At 45.4% G+C, this 20146-nt stretch overlaps 1 protein-coding gene across 3 annotated transcripts in view; it reads right to left on the bottom strand.

Annotated features, from left to right (window-relative positions):
* Window positions 1–20146, bottom strand: part of LOC126424921 (uncharacterized) — a 302725-nt gene that overhangs the window by 191723 nt on the left and 90856 nt on the right. For all 3 annotated transcript variants that reach the window (XR_007576231.1, XM_050087763.1, XM_050087762.1), the window contains exon 5: window positions 8964–9021. Coding sequence is in view for 2 of the 3 variants with exons in the window: in XM_050087763.1 (XP_049943720.1) it covers window positions 8964–9021 (58 nt within the window). In the remaining variant the exon portion in view is untranslated. The remainder of the gene's footprint in view (window positions 1–8963; window positions 9022–20146) is intronic.

Below are 20146 nucleotides of genomic sequence, written 5' to 3' on the forward strand. Positions count from 1 at the left end.
TAGGGACTGTTAGTGTTTGCACATGTGCTAATAATTCAGCAAGGGACTGGATAACAGCATTGCTGGTTCTAAGGACAATTTCAAAAACTTTGTGAGTGCACAAGTGGTGGTTTATGGACTTGCTATATTATCCGCAAGACTCTTCAATGGTGATTGTGCACCTGCACAGTCACAACAGATGGCTGCTGGCCATCTCTTCAAGGACTACAGTGGGTCTACATCTTTGATGATCCATCAGTACCATTATTTCTACAAGGCCTGCAGTGGGTCTGCACCTCTGGTGGCCCACCAATACCGTAATCTCTACCAGGACTACAGTGGGTCTGTTCTGTGATGACCTACCTACCAATATTCTTCCAAACTTCGAATGACTCTGCTGTGGGTTTGCTCTGTTGTGACCCAATACTTATCTGCATGTCGAGAGTCAGCACTGTCTTTCCGTTGGAAGGACAACACTACTTCTTCAAGACTGCATGGAAATCCACTACTTCTGTGTGCATTTTCTTTTACTGCTCAGACTTTGAGAAAAACTCTGCATTTTTACTGTGATGAACAATGTGGACTGTCTTTATGGACTGTGAGAAATTTTTAGCTTTTGACCAACATTGTATCAATAAGTGTGTGCATTTGATTTCTTTGTTATTGTAATTATGAAAAATTTTATCAAATCATTATTGGCCACTGCCCAAAAAAATTTTGTAAAATTTTTTTTGGGGAGCATGGGGGCTATGTAAGTAGACTGTTTATGTTTTCTTTATGTAAGTAGGCTGTTTAGGTTCTTATGTAAGTAGGCTGTTTAGGTTTTTTCATTGGTAACGCCACCTCTGTATGAAAATCACTGGCTGAGCTGTGGGCAGTCTGTGTCTGCTTTGCATTGTTGTAATACTCGCCATTGTAGTGTTAGGCAGCTGGATGTGAACAGCGCGTAGCGTTGCGCAGTTGGAGGTGAGCCGCCAGCAGTGGTGGATGTGGGGAGAGAGATGGCGGAGTTTTGTAATTTGTCATGAACTGATATATATATTATGACTTGTGATGATATTAAGGTAAATACATTGTTTGTTCTCTATTAATATCTTTCATTTGCTAACTATCCCTATCAGTAGTTAGTGCCTTCCATAGTTTGAATCTTTTGTTTAGCTGGCAGTAGTGGCGCTCGCTGTATTGCAGTAGCTTGAGCAGCGGAGATTTTTGTGAGGTAAGTGATTTGCGAAAGGTATAGTTTAACGTTAGTCAGGGCCATTCTTTAGTAGGGAATTTTGAAAGTCAGATTGCGTTGCGCTAAAAACATTGTGTGTCAGGTTAAGCACAGTCGTGTATAAATTGTTCTAAGGGGAAGTTTCAATATACATTTTTATAATATGTATGGATTTTATTTTGCGTACAATGTGTTACTCTGTCACTCGCGAAAAGGTACACGTGAGCTTAGTTTTGTTTTGAACGCTGAAAACGCAATGCACAAGCTGACGCCGTCAGTTCACAAAATGTAACACTTCTGTATTTATGTATTTTACTCGCGCTCATTTTGGTGCTGGTTTCCATATCGGATTCGCTTAGTGAAAGATAAGGCAAGTGGAGGTAGTGACAAGACGTACTATATTATTTGTCTGTTAGTGTTAGACTTTGTCAGCCAGCGCATTTGGTTTGCACGTGCTGCAGTGCTGCCGCCGTGCTAGGGGACATCTGACGATAGGCTGGTAGTGATGGCAGCTAACAGAGCACCATGGCTGTACCATGCGGAACAGTCTGATTTAGACAATCTCCACACATGACGACAGATCCGTTCGGTAGTGAGCATAAGGGAATAGATTCACTTTTACACGTTTGTGCATGTGCAGTGTCATGTCTGTCGTTACTGCAGAGCACGAACCGTCATGTAAAAGATTAGAAAAGATAATTCTTTGTATATGTAGATATGCTTTGGAGATGGTAAGTGCGACAAGTTACAGAGGCGAGACGATATTTTAAAGTAAAAAATAATAAATAATTAATACCTATTACAGTTTTATGTGCACAAAAGAGATCGTTGTATCAATCTGGAGTGCTAGTCGATATGCATCATGTGACCTAGCCACAAGTTTCACTATTTAATTAATTAACATGTGAGAGACATTTTAATTGAATTTTTGACCAGAATCAGCACATTGGCAGTGTATGACAGCTATTCTAATAGCAAGGTAGTATCTGCTGTCACAAATAAATGTAAAAGAGTTACAAAATTTAGTATATAGTATTTATGTTTGTAATGGTTATTTTTAATCGATTGTTTATTACTTTGCACACATTCTGTATAATTAAGTTTGATTGTGGCAGTGGATACAGTAGGGCTATTACTATGAAATACAGCTGCCTGTAAGTGTCTGTAGAGTATTTATTGAGGGCACAACAATTAAGACCCGATTTTGAATACTGAAACAAACATTTACATTTGTGGCGAAACTACTGCACGTAGAATCAACTGTGATATTTCAGTTTTGTTTACATTTTTAACGTGCTCCCAATGGCAAATTCAGATTTACGATTTTAGTGTTATATAAAAAGTGGTAAGGAAGCTTGGTGATTGCTTGAAGCGAGTAAGTGATGTAGAGATATAAAAACTCTGAGGGGATAAAAATATGGCGACCACCTTTACCAGTGACACTGTTCTGGATGGAGCTGGACAGACAGGAACTTTATCAGATTCGACGGTGGTTTAGTCGTACGGGTTAAGACATAGAAATATTTCAGTGACAGTGTCACGATACTTTAAAATTTTTTGTAATTAGTCATTGATGCTACGAGTCAGATTTCAGTTCAGTTTGTGGGTGATGATGTTCATTAATTTTCTTAACTGATTGGCTCTTAGATAATAATATTGTATGTCTGTCAGGTTCGTATTTATTTGCATTAGAGTGAAGGCAACTTTGAATAACTTAGCCTGAACACCGCATGTGCTTTAGAGATATTTAATTTTTAGACTTTAGGGGCTTGCGCTACTTCAATTTCACTTAATTCGGTAGCCGAGTTTATCACCCGTCTACGAACATTTGCGTAATTTAAAAACAATAAACTTTCTTTGCAATATATCGACCGTCTTTCCTTGGCATATGTTACGTAGATTTGCTGCACCTATGATAAACCTAATGTTATGTTGAATCTGATTAGTACGTCAGGCAGAATTTCAGTATTTTATCTGTTTATAACTGTAGAAACAACCCTAATCCTGTAACACGATACAGTTAATAAAGTCGCCAGGTGTAGTACCAGATGTTCCGCAACGATCACTATTGGGCCCATTACATTTTCCATTATACGCTAATGATGGGTGACTGTTCTCTTACCACGCATATGTTACTCATATGCTGCAGACCTTCAGTTATACCGAACTGCCACTCCGACCCACCTGTGGACAGCCATCCAGCATGTAAATGCTGAGATACTTGCTTTATCAGAGATGGCAAAGAACAAAGATTTGAATGTTAATGCACCTAAAACGCAAGCAGTCTTAGTAGATCAATAAAGATATGTTAACCCTAATTTCAGAGAATCTCTTCCACCCTCAATACTGAACTAAACGTGATGGCTCTCGATCTTCCACCATAATCGAGTCTATCAACATGAGGTGGCATTAAAATTGCTACACCAAGAAGAAATGCAGATGATAAACGGGTATTCATTGGACAAATATATTATACTAGAACTGACATGTGATTACATTTTCACGCAATTTAAGTGTATAGATCCTGAGAAATCAGTACCCAAAACAACCAACTCTGGCCGTAACAACGGCCTTGATACGCCTGGGCATTGAGACAAACAGAGCTGGGATGGTGTGTACAGGTACAGCTGCCCATGCAGCTTCAACACGATACCACAGATCATCAAGAGTAGCGACTGGCGTATTGTGACGAGCCAGTTGCTCGGCCACCATTGACCAGACGTTTTCAGTTGGTGAGAGATCTGGAGAATGTGCTGGCCAGGGCAGCAGTCGAACATATTCTGTATCCAGAAAGGCCCGTACAGGACCTGCAACAAGCGGTCGTGCATTATCCTGCTGAAATGTAGGGTTTCGCAGGGCTCAAAAATGGCTCGGAGCACTATGGGACAACTGCTGTGGTCATCAGTCCTCTAGAACTTAGAACTACTTAAAGCTAACCTGACATCACACACATCCATGCCCGAGGCAGGATTCGAACCTGCGACCATAGCGGTCGCGCGGTACCAGACAGTAGCGCCTAGAACCGGTCGGCCACTCCGGCCGGCTCGCAGGGATCGAATGAAGGGTAGAGCCACGGGTCGTAACACATCTGAAATGTAACGTCCACTGTTCGACGTGCCGCCAATACGAACAAGAGGTGACCGAGACGTGTAACAAATGGCACCCCATACCATCACGCCAGGTGATACGCCAGTATGGCGATAACGAATACACACTTCCAGTGTATGTTCACGGCGATGTCGCCAAACACGGATACGACCATCTTGATGCTGTAAACAGAACCTGGATTCATCCGAAAAAATGACGTTTTACCATACGTGCACACAGGTTCGTCGTTGAGTACACCATCGCAGGCGCTCCTGTCTGTGATGAGCGTCAAGAGAAACCGCAGCCGTGGTCTCCGAGCTGATATTCCATGCTGCTGCAAACGTCGTCGAACTGTTCGTGCAGATGGTTGTTGTCTTGCAAACGTCCCCATCTGTTGACTCAGGAATCGATACGTGGCTGCACGATCCGTTACAGCCATGCGGATAAGATGCCTGTCATCTGGACTGCTAGTGATACGAGGCCTTTGGGATCCAGCACGGCGTTCCGTGTTATCGTCCTGAACCCACCGATTCCATATTCTGCTAACAGTCATTGGATCTCGACCAACGCGAGCAGCAATGTCGCGATACGATAAACCGCAATCGCGATAAGCTACAAATCGACCTTTAGCAATGTCTGAAACGTGATGGTACGCATTTCTCCTCCTTACACGCGGCATCACAACAACGTTTCACCAGGCAACGGCGGTCAACTGCTGTTTGTGTATGAGAAATCGGTCGGAAACTTTCCTCATGTTAGCACGTTGTAGGTGTCACCACCGGCGCCAACCTTGTGTGAATGCTCTGGAATGCTAATCATTTGCATATCACAGCATCTTCTTCCTGTCGGTTAAATTTAGCGTCTGTAGCACGTCATCTTCGTGGTGTAGCAAATTTTAATGGCCAGTAGTGTATGAGGTAGCCGAGTTGGTTCGAACGAGGGTTCTAATCTGCCAAGACTGCCTGGTAGCTACAACAGGAAAACAGAATTCATTAGCTGGAGTACATAATAAGAAAGTATGTCTTAGTTTGCTGTAGTCCATGATGAGTTGGTTGACAATTATAGAAGACGCGTCTAGACTAAGCGTCTGTAGAATGACATAATTTACAAGTCACAAATCTTGCAGTGACGAATTAATCTCTCGTAATCTTGAATGTCGAATCCGGTGACTTTGAGGAGTAACTTGGAACGGGGCTACAATGACTTGATGGCAGCAATGACTGAGCTGCAGAAGATGACTGGTTAACATCGGCGCTGTCTGACCACTGAGCGCGGCTACGAACTGTATGTAGACTGGCACAACTGCACTGCTCTCGTGCTGCACATGAAGTGGCCTAGCGGCGAGACTAAGTACTGCGACTGGCTGTGTACTCCTTGGCTAACACAGCCTTTCTTCTGTTCACTTTATCGAGAGAATCGCATCCGGCGGCTCGATCTCTCAGGCGGCGGTGTGACGACATCACAGAACGCACAACTGCAGTTTGTAATACATTGTATATGTCACTTCATTCACTACAGAACTATAAAAGAATTTCTTCCTCTCGAGTTTAAAATGAAACTCAGAGACACTAATAATCTCCCTGCCTGACTACGGCAGTCCCGATCTCCAGGAAATTGCTTAAGCGAGCGCATGCAGGCTGCCACTGAATTTCTGTGTACGATTCATCTATGATGTTAGCTAAATTCGACCATATCACTTCTGCCTACGAAAAATTATTACAGCTACGTGGAAATAAGCATGGCGATTATAATACACTGTGTGTATAGTCTTCTCAGTCATTCAAAATGGTTCAAATGGCTCTGAGCACTGTGGGACTTAACTTCTGAGGTCATCAGTCCCCTAGAACTTAAGAACTACACTACTGGCCATTAAAATTGCTACACCAAGAAGATGACGTGCTACAGAGGCGAAATTTAAACGTCAGGAAGAAGGTGCTGTGATATGCAAATGATTAGCTTTTCAGAGCATTCACACAAGGTTGGCGCCGGTGGCGGCACCTACAACGTGCTGACACGAGGAAAGTTTCCAACAGATTTCTCATACATAAACAGCAGTTGACCGGTGTTGCCTGGTGAAACGTTGTTGTGATGCCGCGTGTAAGGAGGAGAAATGCGTACCGTCACGTTTCCGACTTTGATAAAGGTCGGATTGTAGCCTATCGCGATTGCAGTTTATCGTTTCGCGACATTGCTGCTCGCGTTGGTCGAGATCCAATGACTGTTAGCAGAATATGGAATCGGTGGGCTCAGGAAGGTAATACGTAACGCCGTGCTGGATCCCAACGGCCTCGTATCACTAGCAGTCAAGATGACGGGCATCTTATCCGCATGGCTGTAACGGATCGTGCAGCCACGTCTGGATCCCTGAGTCAACAAATGGGGACGTTTGCAAGACAGCAACCATCTGCTCGAACAGTTCTACGACTTTTGCAGCAGCATGGACTATCAGCTCGGAAACCATGGCTGCGGGTACCCTTGGCGCTGCATCACAGACAGGAGCGCCTGCGATGGTGTACTCAACGACGAACCTGGATGCGCGAATGGTAAAACGTCATTTTTCGGATGAATCCAGGTCCTGTTTACAGCATCATGACGGTCGCATCCGTATTTGGCGACATCGCGATGAATGCGCATTGGAAGCGTATATTCGTCATCGCCATACTGGCGTATGACCCTGCGTGATAGTATGGGGTGCCATTCGTTACACGTCTCGGTCACCTCTTGTTTGCATTGACGGCGCTTTGAACAGTGGACATTACATTTCAGATGTGTTAAGACCCATGGCTCTACCCTTCATTCGATCCCTGCGAAACCCTACATTTCAGCAGGATAATGTTCGGGCCTTTCTGGATACAGAAAATGTTCGACTGCTGCCCTGGCCAGCACATTCTCCAGATCTCTCACCAATTGCAAACGTCGTGTCAATGGTGGCCGAGCAACTGGCTCGTCACAATACGCCAGTCACTACTCTTGATGAACTGTGGTATCGTGTTGAAGCTGCATGAGAAGCTGTACCTGTACACGCCATCCAAGCTGTGTTTGACTCAATGCCCAGGCGTATCAAGGCCGTTATTATGGCCAGATGTGGTTGTTCTGGGTACTGATTTCTCAGGATCTATGCACCCAAATTACGTGAAAATGTAAACACATGTCAGTTCTTGTATATTTTATTTGTCCAACGAATACCGATTTATCATGTGCATTTCTTCTTGGTGTAGCAATTTTAATGGCCAGTAGTGTACTTAAAACTAGCTAACCTAAGGACATCACACAAATCCATGCCCGAGGCAGGATTCGAACCTGCGACCTTAGCGGTCGCGCGCTTCCAGACTGTAACGCCTAGAACCGCCTTCTCAGTCATTCCCCTCCCGCTTATTAACAGCAATTTACACAGTACGCGTTCTTAACAAAGGATATTCCTATTCCTGCCATGTTGTCTAAACTATTTTCTGTACTAGGAAAGCCACATTTGAACAATCTTCCATAAAATACTAGAAAATTAATTTCCTTTCAAACTTCAAGGGACAGCTTATGGTCCATCTTCTATCACACTAATACATCTTCTATACTCATGTCTGCTGTTCATTCTCGTCTGCCCTCCCTCGCACACCACTTTTCCCTCTCCATTATCTACAGAGTTCTCTACTTAAATTTTGTTCTTTTTTAACAGCTACTGTCACAAATACTTCAATCTTCTCTTTTCCACTATCCCTTCCACTGCTAAACATGGACAATCAGTATTTTCAAAATGCCGTTTATTATTACTGTTATTAATAAAAATTATCAGCATTGTGAACATTATGTAATACATTTGATTTATGTTGTTCGTGGTGAGAGGTACGAGGGGGGCTTAAGGCCTTATCTGTGTAAGCTAAATAGGCAATAAATAAATAAAGAGAAAAGAGGTAAATTTGTAGATAATGGCAATAGAACATTAAAAGCGATGCAGAACCCCGGAAACGAATACTGTTGGTTCATGTGATCATACTAAGTTTAAATACAACGCAAAAAAGAGAATAACCTCTTAGTTTCTTGATATTCACCACTTGCCAAAGTGCAAAACTGAAATAAGAGGCAAGTAAATGCACGAAAGTCTGAAATAGAATCATGCTAACCATTTAAAATTACATGGGAAGAGAAAAAAAGGAGAAATAATTTCGAGAAAAGAAAGAAAGCAGAAAAGAAATATGATAAGAAGCCAAAGAGAAAAATCAATGCAATGAGAGCGAGAAATAGAAGAAGAAGGAGAATAAAAGCTGAAACTGTATTAAGTCAAAAAATACACCAACTGCCACTTGACGAAACAAAGAAAAGCAGTAGAAGAAATCTTTTGCACTGGCTACGGAAAGAGCTTTGAAGATTGTTGAGTGCGGACAGAATCAGCGATGACAACACGAGATGTGTTCTAATTGTGTAGGCTCAGGACCTTATGTTTTTGATCAGCGTTGAAGTTTAAAAGTTGCACAGTCCTAACTGTACCCTCAGCTGACAAGGCAGGTGTGACAACACAAATGTAAACTTAAGAAAAACTATTAAAACAAAAAAAAATGTTTGTTAGACTTGAGTTTTAATAAACTTGATAAAGTGAGGGTATTGGATAAATTGCATATTGACTAGGTTATTTCTTTTTGAATAAATATGATTTTTCGTAGCAAAAAAAATATTAAGTGAGGATTATTACCTGACCCGCCCAGGGCGAAGTATGACAATAATACCGCTATCTGCACGAGGCTCCAAAACTGTATTAACAAAAAAGAATGTACATTAGTACTTAGTCAATTTAAGTTGTTCTTGACATATTGTAATAATAGATTTTATTAAAATATAGTGTCAGCTGCTTAGTATTCTAGATCTAGTTGTTTAGTATATTAGATGCCTCATACGGGAAAGTTAAACCCTCTATGTAAGTGTAATAGGAAATAGACTCACCTCGTGAATCAGCACTTTGCGTGTGGATATAAATAGCGAAACAATTGACGGGAAAGACAAGCAAATGGCGAACAATATGATTTCTAGTCTTCTTGAGGTATTTCACAAACCACGGTACTCAGCAAACAGTGGGATTCAAGGAGACACTTTATATCATGTACTAAAGTACAATATTGAGCCAAACTAGAAATATTTTGAGGCTGACCTAAGGAGAACAGAATGCGAACATTCATATCTAACAAATGGTGGGTAAGTTCAAGAATCAAGTACCAGACATTTAAGATACCAGCCAGTATGTTGTGGAATGTTTTAATGGGTGGATATGAAAACCATCTGTAGTTCCTCGGCAATCAAATGTTTATCAGATTGAGAGCTTTCTATGGTACTGACTATAATGGAATAAGCCCACAGAATAAAACGATTTCGCTAGCATGGCGAACTACGAGGGTCGTTCAGTAAGTAATGCTCCATATTTTTTTTAAAAAAGGCATTAATATACACAGACAAACGTCCTTGGTGCTGCTTCACATTTGTTATTTGTACGGTGCGCCGGTCAAGTTGCGAACCGTTCTGGCAGATGGCAGAGCCATAGTACAGCATCAAAATGGCGTCTACCTTCGACTCCTCACTTTGCTAGCAGCATACCATTATTGAATTTTTCTATGCAGAAAAAGGAACTATGGTGAACATCCATAAACATTTGCGTGCAGTGTATGACGATGCTGCAATTGATGGAAGTACAATTGGTCGATGGGTAAAGAAATGTGCAGTGTATGGCGATGCTGCAGTTGATGGGAGTACAGTTGGTCGATGGGTAAAGAAATGTGCAATGTATGGCGATGCTGAAGTTGATGGGTTGTACAGTTGCACCATGGGTAAAGAAATGTGCAGTGTATGGCGATGCTGCAGTTGATGGGAGTAAAGTTGATCGATGGGTAAAGAAATGTGCAATGTATGGCGATGCTGCAGTTGATGGGAGTACAGTTGGTCGATGGGTTAAGAAAAGTGCAGTGTATGGCGAGGCTGCAGTTGATGGGAGTACAGTTGGACGATGGGTAAAGAAATGTGCAGTGTATGGTGAGGCTGCAGTTGATGGGAGTGCAGTTGGGCGATGGGTAAAGAAATATGCAGTATATGGCGATGCTACAGTTGATGGGAGTACAGTTGGGTGGTGGGTAAAGAAATGTGCAGTGTATGGCGATGCTGCAGTTGATGGGAGTACAGTTGGTCGATGGGTAAAGAAATGTGCAGTGTATGGCGATGCTGAAGTTGATGGGTTGTACAGTTGCACGATGGGTAAAGAAATGTGCAGTGTATGGCGATGCTGCAGTTGATGGGAGTAAAGTTGGTCGATGGGTAAAGAAATGTGCAATGTATAGCTATGCTGCAGTTGATGGGAGTAAAGTTGGTCGATGGGTTAAGAAATGTGCAGTGTATGGCGAGGCTGCAGTTGATGGGAGTACAGTTGGTCGATGAGTAAAGAAACGTGCAGTGTATGGCGATGCTGCGGTTGATGGGAGTACAGTTGGTCGATGGGTACAGAAATGTGCAATGTATGGCGATGCTGCAGTTGATGGGAGCACAGTCGGTCGATGGGTAAAGAAATGTGCAGTGTATGGCGATGCTGCAGTTGATGGGAGTACAGTTGGTCGATGGGTAAAGAAATGTGAAGTGTATGGCGATGCTGAAGTTGATGGGTTGTACAGTTGCACGATGGGTAAAGAAATGTGCAGTGTATGGCGATGCTGCAGTTGATGGGAGTAAAGTTGGTCGATGGGTAAAGAAATGTGCAATGTATAGCTATGCTGCAGTTGATGGGAGTAAAGTTGGTCGATGGGTTAAGAAATGTGCAGTGTATGGCGAGGCTGCAGTTGATGGGAGTACAGTTGGTCGATGAGTAAAGAAACGTGCAGTGTATGGCGATGCTGCGGTTGATGGGAGTACAGTTGGTCGATGGGTACAGAAATGTGCAATGTATGGCGATGCTGCAGTTGATGGGAGCACAGTAGGTCGATGGGTAAAGAAATGTGCAATGTATAGCTATGCTGCAGTTGATGGGAGTACAGTTGGTCGATGGGTAAAGAAATGTGCAATGTATGGCGATGGTGAAGTTGATGGGAGTGCAGTTGGGCGATAGGTAAAGAAATGTGCAGTGTATGGCGATGCTGCATTGATGGGAGTACAGTTGGACGATGGGTAAAGAAATGTGCAGTGTATGGCGAGGCTGCAGTTGATGGGAGTGCAGTTGGGCGATGGGTAAAGAAATGTGCAGTGTATGGCGATGCTGCAGTTGATGGGAGTACAGTTGGGCGGTGGGTAAAGAAATGTGCAGTGTATGGCGATGCTGCAGTTTATGGGAGTACAGTTGGGCGGTGGGTAAAGAAAGTTACTACGTCAGCAAATGCACAGAGTTCCATAATCAGCTACGCTCGGGACGTCCTGTCACAATCACACCTCCAGACATGCTGAATCGTGTGGATGCCATTATTCGTGCTGACCGTTCGCGCCGTGTCGTCTACGAAGTTCCATTTATTTGGGCTGCTTAATGCACGCTCTTCCACAACGTTGGCGCACGGCCATGGAACGTGACGGAGACTACGCAGAAAAATAGGACATGGACAATACATGTTGATGTATATTGTCATCGAATTCTGACTCTTAACAATAAATATGTTCTGAGAATAAAATGTGGGGCATTACTTATTAAATGACCCTTGTAAATTAAAATCAAATGAGGAACATGACCAGCATGTCCAGAAATAACAGCCATAATACGATAACCAGCATGTTGAGACTCCATGGGGTTGAGACTGGTGGGGTTGTTGACATTGCACCGAGAACTGCATAATGACGCCACAGACCGGAATGGATAATCAGTTGATGTAAATCATCAGACAAGCCATGGCATTAAAGAGAACTGAAATCGTATTTCATACTTCTATAATGTACGTAGTCACATTAAATCTCTGTCATTATTTAGGCGAGAATAAACAGATGTTTGTTAAAGTGGGCCTGGCACAGTTCCATTGCGCACCTTCCACGACGAATCATGAATTTAGTTGATATTTCTATAGCAACGCCCCGTGCTGCCGCAGTTGTCTGCAACTATGGCCATACTGGCGCCGCCTGAAAACTGGCAACATTGCTTCCAGCTATCAGAGACTTTCTTCCGCCAGCACAACTAGGCTCAAAAACCATTTACCCACACTCCAAACATTCACGAAAAAGCAATGAAACAGCACTTGTCTCACGAAATCAAATACTTTGACATCCTTCAAGTGAATGTGCACTTGTCACATAGTTGTATATAGGACAGACTTGTGACAGATATAAATGTGCAAGGGGAACTACATTTGGCAGGTGATACAGCCTTTCCGGCTGGATGTAAGAAGGACTTCGGAGAACTGTGGAAAGGGATGGAAAGCAACACTTAAAACAGAATACAACTTGAGGGTAAACATAACAAAGACGAAGGTGATGGGCTGGATGAGAAACAGTGACTTTGTTAACAGGGAATGACGAAGGGACGTAAGCTGGATGATACACCTCTCCACTGAAGTGTGGAAGATTAGCTAGGACGCTCAAAACAGGGGAGACTGCCTTGCTTAAGTAAAATAGCTCTCCTGACACAAGGTAATGATCAAGAACTGAGAAATCTCAGTACTGAAGAATACATGTGCAAATCATAAGAAGTACAAGACTTCTATCAAAAACGGCTGATGTTCAAATTGGACAAGTGTGTACTGAAAAGAATAGGAGGGGAAGGAAATCTGCTGAAGCACTGAAACAGAAGAATGGAATGGCTGGTGGAATATCTGACAGATAACCGAGGAGTAGTTCATCTGGTACTGCAAGCAGCAGCAGAGAGAGATACTAAGGCAGTTTGAAAAGTCCGTGTAAAAATGAAACCTACTTAGGTGTTTGGGGTGAACCTTGTTTATTTTTCGCCATAGTCTCCTTTTAGACATACACTTCGTCCAACGCTGTTCTAATTTGTTGATCCCTTCCGAATAATAGGAACTGTCCTAGTCTACAAAGTAGCTATTAGTTACTATAATCACATCTTTGTCCAGCCAGCCATTTCTTCAAATTGGGTAACAAATAGTAGTCCGAGGCAGCCAAGTCTGGAGAATAGGGGGGATGTGAAACGGGTGGGAATCCTATTTCCATTAATTTTGCGACGCAACTGCTGAGGTGTGTGCTGGTGCATTGTGATGGAGCAGGAATTTTTTGCGGTCCAATCACCGGCGGTTTTCTTGCCGTTCGGTTTTCAAACGGTCCAATAACGATGAATAATATGCACCTGTAATAGTTGTACCCTTTTCCAGATAGTCGATGAGGATTACCCCTTGCGAATCCCAAAAGACAGTCGCCGTAACCTTTCCCACCGAAGGCATGGTCTTCACCTTTTTTGGCGTACATTCTCCCCTCATAACCCATTGTTTAGATTGTTCTTTGGTCTTAGGAGTATAGTAATGTATCCATGTTTCACCCACAGTGACTTAAAGTCCTGCGGATTCTTCGTGAACAGTTGCAAACCATCCCTCCAACACTTTTTTTTTTTCTTTATTGTGTTTTTAACACCTTATACAAAGGCGGGCTGGCAGCAGCACAATACGCCACTCTTCAGCCTTGAGTGTTACAACAAGTAGTACATAAAGGTGGTACAGAGTAGACAGTAAAAACGGTGGGCAAAAAAATGTAGACACTAAAAATCGAAAAAACATGGAGCCGTTCACGCTGGACGAGAAACATCACTCACACTGGGCGACAAGATGCACAGAACATGGATGATGGCGACGGCACGTGAACTGTGGGGGCGTGACGGCGAACAACACTACACACAAACGAAGGCACACACACGAAACACTGACGGTGATGATCTCCGGCGCGCGAATGTTCACTGAGCGTGTACGAGTCCGGGGACCTGCCAAGAGAGGAGGTGGAGGAGGAGGAATGGGAAGGGGAATGGGAGAGGGGGGAGCAGAGATGCCATGGGCAAAGGAGAGAGGGGGAGGGAGGAAGGGGGAGGGGAAGCCCGGGGGAGAGGGGAGGAGGGAGGGGGGAAAGGAAAGAGGAGGGAAGGGAAGGGAGGGAGGGAGGGTGCCTAAAGGAGAGGACACAGGAGGTGGGGGGAGGATCAAAGTTGATAAGAGGGGTAGATGGAGGGGACGAGGACATCATCAGGGAGGGGGAGCTGGTGGAAGCCACCTTGGGAGAGAGTAAGGAGGGTGGAGAGATGGAGACCGGGCGGGACGTGGGAATACAGGCGCGGCAGCAGGTGGGGATGGGCGAGGATTGGGGAGACGAGCGGGTGAGGAGGATCGAGTTTACGGGAGGTGTACAGGATCCGTATCCTTTCAAGGAAAAGGAGGAGGTGGGGGAAGGGGATGAGATCATACAGGATCCGCGTGGGGGAGGGGAGACGGATGCGATAGGCGAGGCGGAGAGCATGGCGTTCAAGGATTTGGAGGGATTTATAAAAGGTAGGGGGGGCGGAGATCCAGGCTGGATGGGCATAACAAAGGATAGGGCGGATGAGGGATTTATAGGTGTGGAGGATTGTGTAAGGGTCCAGACCCCACGTACGGCCGGAAAGGAGCTTGAGGCGACGGAGGCGGGAACGTGCCTTGGCTTGGATTGTATGGAGATGGGGAGTCCAGGAGAGGCGACGGTCGAGGGTGACGCCAAGGTACTTAAGGGTGGGAGTGAGGGCGATGGGACAGCCATAGACGGTGAGATAGAAATCAAGGAGGCGGAAGGAAGGGGTGGTTTTGCCTATGACGATCGCCTGGGTTTTCGAAGGATTGACCTTGAGCAACCACTGGTTACACCAAGCGGTGAATCGGTCAAGATGGGATTGGAGAAGGCGTTGGGAGCGTTGCAGGGTGGGGGCAAGGGCGAGGAAGGCGGTGTCATCGGCAAACTGGAGGAGGTGGATGGGGGGCGACGGCGGCGGCATGTCCGCCGTGTACAAAAGGTACAGAAGGGGGGAGAGGACGGAGCCTTGGGGCACACCGGCGGAGGGGAAAAAGGTGTAGGAATATGTGTTATGGATGGTGACATAGGAAGGACGGCGGGAGAGAAAGGAACCGATCAGACGGACGTAGTTAATGGGAAGGGCAAAGGTTTGGAGCTTGAAGAGGAGACGGGAATGCCAGACGCGGTCATAAGCGCGTTCGAGGTCAAGGTTCAAATGGCTCTGAGCACTATGGGACTCAACTGCTGAGGTCATTAGTCCCCTAGAACTTAGAACTAGTTAAACCTAACTAACCTAAGGACATCACAAACATCCATGCCCGAGGCAGGATTCGAACCTGCGACCGTAGCGGTCTTGCGGTTCCAGACTGCAGCGCCTTTAACCGCACGGCCACTTCGGCCGGCCCGAGGTCAAGGGAGAGGAAGATTGCGGAGCGACGGGAATTAAGCTGTTCGGAAAGGAGATGAGTGAGGTGAAGGGTGAAGGAGAAGATCGTCGGAAGAGAAGGATGGCCGAAAGCCACACTGGGTGACGGGAAGGAGGCGGTGCTGTCCAACACTTCACACGATTCCGTTTTTGTCAAGCGTGAGCAATCGCGGAACCCATCTTGCGAATAGCTTTCTCATGTCCAAATGTTTATGCAAAATATTATGTACCCTTTCATTCGAGATGCCCACAGCACTAGCAATCTCATGCACCTTAACTCTTCTGTCATCCATCACCATATCATGGATTTCATCAATGATTTCTGGAGTCGTAATCTCCACAGTGCGTCCAGAACGTTCAGCATCACTTGTGCTCATATGGCCACTCCGAAAATTTTGAAACCACTTATAAACAGTTATAATCGAAGGTGCAGAGTCACTGTAATGTTTATCAGGCTTTATTTAGTCTCCTGAGGCGTTTTGCCTTTGATAAAATAATGTTTAATCATCACACGAAACTCTTTTTCGTCCATTTTTTGACAATCACTCGACTTTCTGATTCACACGAATGTCAAACACAAAGAAATAGACCAATGTGGCTGAAACTTGGTGTGCGTTCTTTCCAAAGATGGTACTAACTAAACATGACCTCGATAGGCGCCGGTGGTGCCATCTCTCGGACTTTGCACGGACTTTTCAAACGCCCCTCGTATACACTGAGGTGACAAGAGTCATGGGATAGTGATGTGTATTTATGCGAATGGCGGTAGAACGTCGTATACAAGATATAAAAGGTCAGTGCTTTGTCGGAGCTGTCATTTGTACCCACGTAATTCATGCGAAAAAGTTTCCGACGTGATTATGGCCGCACGACAGGAATTACCAGACTCTGAAGGAAGAGCGGTAGTTGGAGCTACATTACTGACCATTAAAATTGCTACACCAAGAAGAAATGCAGATGATAAACGGGTATTCACTGGACAAATATATGTGATTACATTTTCACGCAATTTGGGTGCATAGACCCTGAGAAATCAGTACTCAGAACACCACCTCTGGCCGTAATAACGCCTTTGACATGCCTGGGCACTGAGTCAGACACAGCTTGGATGACGTGTACAGGTACAGCTGCCCATGCAGCTTCAACGCAATACCACAGTTCATCAAGGATAGTGACTGACGTAATGTGACGAGCCAGTTGCTCGGCCACCACTGAGCAGACGTTTTCAATTGGCAAGAGATCTGGAGAATGTGCTGGCCAGTGCAGCAGTCAAAAATTTTCTCTATCCAGAAAGGACCTGCAACATGTGGTGGTGCATTATCGTACTGAAATGTAGGGTTTCGCAGGGATCGAACGAAGGGTAGAGCCACAGGTCGTAACATATCTGAAATGTAACGTCCACTGTTCAAAGTGCCGTAAGTGTGAACAAGAGATGACCGACACGTGTAACCAATAGCATCCATACCATCACGTCAGGTGATACGCCAGCATGGCGATGACGAATACACGCTTCCAAAGTGCGTTCACCGCGATCTCGACAAACCCGGATGCGACCATCATGATGCTGTAAACAGAACCTGGATTCATCCGAAAAAATGACGCTTTGCCATTCTTGCACCCAGGTTCGTCGTAGAGTACACCATCGCAGGCGCTCCTGTCTGTGATGCAGAGTCAAGGGTAACCGCAGTCATGGTCTCCAAGCTGATAGTCCATGCTGCTGCAAACGTCGTCGAACTATTCGTGAAGATGATTGTTGTCTTCCAAACGTCTCATCTGTTGACTCAGGGATCGAGACGTGGCTGCACGATCCGTTACAGCCATGCGGATAAGATGCCTGTCATCTGGACTGCTAGTGACACGAGGCCGTTGGGCTCCAGCACGGCATTCCGTATTACCCTCCTGAACCCACCGATTCCATATTCCGCTAACATTCATTGGATCTCGACCCACGCGAGCTGCAATGTCGCGATACAATAAACCGCAATCGCGATAGGCTACAATCCGACCTTTATCAAAGTCGGAAACGTGATGGTACGCATTTCTCCTCCTTACACGCGGCATCACAACAACGTTTCACCAGGCAACGCCGGTCACCTGCTGTTTGTGTATGAGAAATCGGTTGGAAACTTTCCTCATGTTAGCACGTTGTAGGTGTGGCCACCGGCTCCAACCTTGTGTGAACACTCTGAAAAGCTAATCACTTGCATATCACAGCATCTTCTTCTTGTCGGTTAAATTTCGCGTCTGTAGCTCGTCATCTTCGTGGTGTAGAAATTTTAATGGCCAGTAGTGTATATGCATGGGGCATAGCAGTATTTAGGAAATTCAATACCCCGAGCTCCACTGTGTCTAGAGTGTGTCGAGAATACCAAATTTCAGGCATTACCATTCACCACAGACAATGTAGTGGCCCATAGCCTTCACTTAACGACCGAGAGCAGCGGCGTTTGCATAGGGTTGTCAATGCTAATAGACAAGCAACACTGCGTGAAATAACCGCCGAAAGCAATGTGGGACGCACGTCGGACGTACCTTTTAGGACAGTGCGGAGAAATTTGGCGTTAATGGGGTATGGTAGCAGACGACCGACGCGAGTGTCTTTGCTAACAGCATGACATCGCCTGCAGCGCCTCTCCTGGGCTGGTGACCGTATCGATTGGACCCTAGAACGACTGGAAAACAGTGGCCTGATCAGATGAGTCCCGATTCAGCTCTTAAGAACTGATGGTAGGGATCGAGTGTGGTGCAGGCACCAATCCATGGACCCAAGTTGTTAACAAGGTGCTGTGCAAACTGGTGGTGGATCCATAATTGTGTGGGCTGTGTTCACATGGAATGGACTGTACCTTCTGGTCCAAATGAACCGATCATTGACTGAAAATGGTTATATTTGACTACTTGGACAACATCTGTAGCCATTCATGATCTTCATGTTCCCAAACAGAGATGGAATTTTTATGGATGACAACGAGCCCGTCACCGTGCCACAGTTGTTCACAGTTGGTCTGAACAGCATTCTGGACAGTTCGAGAGAGTGATACGGCCTGCCATATCGTCCGACACGAATTCCATTGAAAATTTACAAGGCATAATCGAGCGGTCAGTTCGTGCACAGCACGCGGCACTGGCAACACTTTCGGAGTTATGGACGGCTATAGAGGCAGTACAGCTCAATAATTCTGCACGGAACTTCCAACGACTTGTTTCGAGTTGCAACACTACGCCGGGCAAAAGGAGGTCCGACACGACACTAGGAGGTATCCCATGGCTTGTCATCTTAGTGTAGTACTCAACTGAAACCATAGAAATGGTAGAATATCAAAGGTACATTGTAAACTGTATTGGGTGTAGTAATTATGTGGCAATGAAATGGGTAGCAGAAGATAGGAAAAGATGGAAGAGCGTCGAACAAGTGGAAAGGCTGACGGATTCAAAACAATTATAAGGTTGTGTTCCACAATACTTCGGGCGAACTGCCGGATGTTTGCAACTTCTTCCCACAATATTTTGGCGCAGAGTCTTCTTGCCATCTTCAGGTGACAGTGGCGAAAACCCTTTTTTTTTTCTTTATTGTTATTTGACTCCTTACAGTAAGGTGGGCTGGCAGCAGCATACTACGCTGCTTTCCAGTCACAAGTTTTACAAAGAAAATACAACGGAGACACAGAAGATACAGAACAAAGTGGGGGGGGGGGGCAAAAAACAGTAGACACAGAAACAAGTAACACGAAGCCGTTCACACTCGACGAAAAAAACACTAAAAACTGTCGGCACTGGGCACAAACACTGACGACTTAGACAGTACAGCTGAACGAAGGAGCGCGACACTAAACCACAAACACGATGGCACACATACGAGAAACCGATGGTGATGATCTCCAGCGCGCGAATGTCCACTTAACGTGTGCGAGTCCGGGGACCTGCCAAGAGGGGAAGAAGGGGGTGAGGGACGGAGAGGGGAGAGCAAAGATGCCAACGGCAGAGGACATGGTAGGAGGAATGAAGGTATGGGGGTAGGGGAAGCCCGGGGGAGGAATGGGGAGAAAGGGAGGAGGGAGGCAAGGGGGAGAGAAGGGAGAGAGGGTGCCCATAGGAAAGAAACACAGGAAGAGGGAGGGAGTATCAAAGTTGGTAGGAGGGGTAGATGGAGGGGGGAGGGCATCATCAGGGAGGGGGAGCTGGCGGAAGCCATCTTGGGAGAGGGCATGGAGAGTGGAGAGATGGAGAGCAGGTGGGACGTGGAAATACAGATGCGACAGCAGTCGGGGTCGGGAGAGGATGGGAGAGACAAGCAGGTGAGGACGATTCAGTTTACGGGAGGTGTAGAGGATCCGTATCCATTTGAGGAAAAGGAGGAGGTGGGGGAACGGAATAAGGTCGTACAGGATCCGCGTAGGGGAGGGGAGATGGATGCGATAGGCGAGGCCAAGAGCATGGCGTTCTAGGATCTGAAGGGATTTGTAAAAGGTAGGGGGAGCGGAGATCCAGGCAGAGTGGGCGTAGCAGAGGATAGGGAGGATGAGGGATTT

The sequence above is a fragment of the Schistocerca serialis genome, chromosome 10, assembly GCF_023864345.2.
Source record: "Schistocerca serialis cubense isolate TAMUIC-IGC-003099 chromosome 10, iqSchSeri2.2, whole genome shotgun sequence".
Classification (NCBI taxonomy): Eukaryota; Metazoa; Arthropoda; class Insecta; order Orthoptera; family Acrididae; genus Schistocerca; species Schistocerca serialis.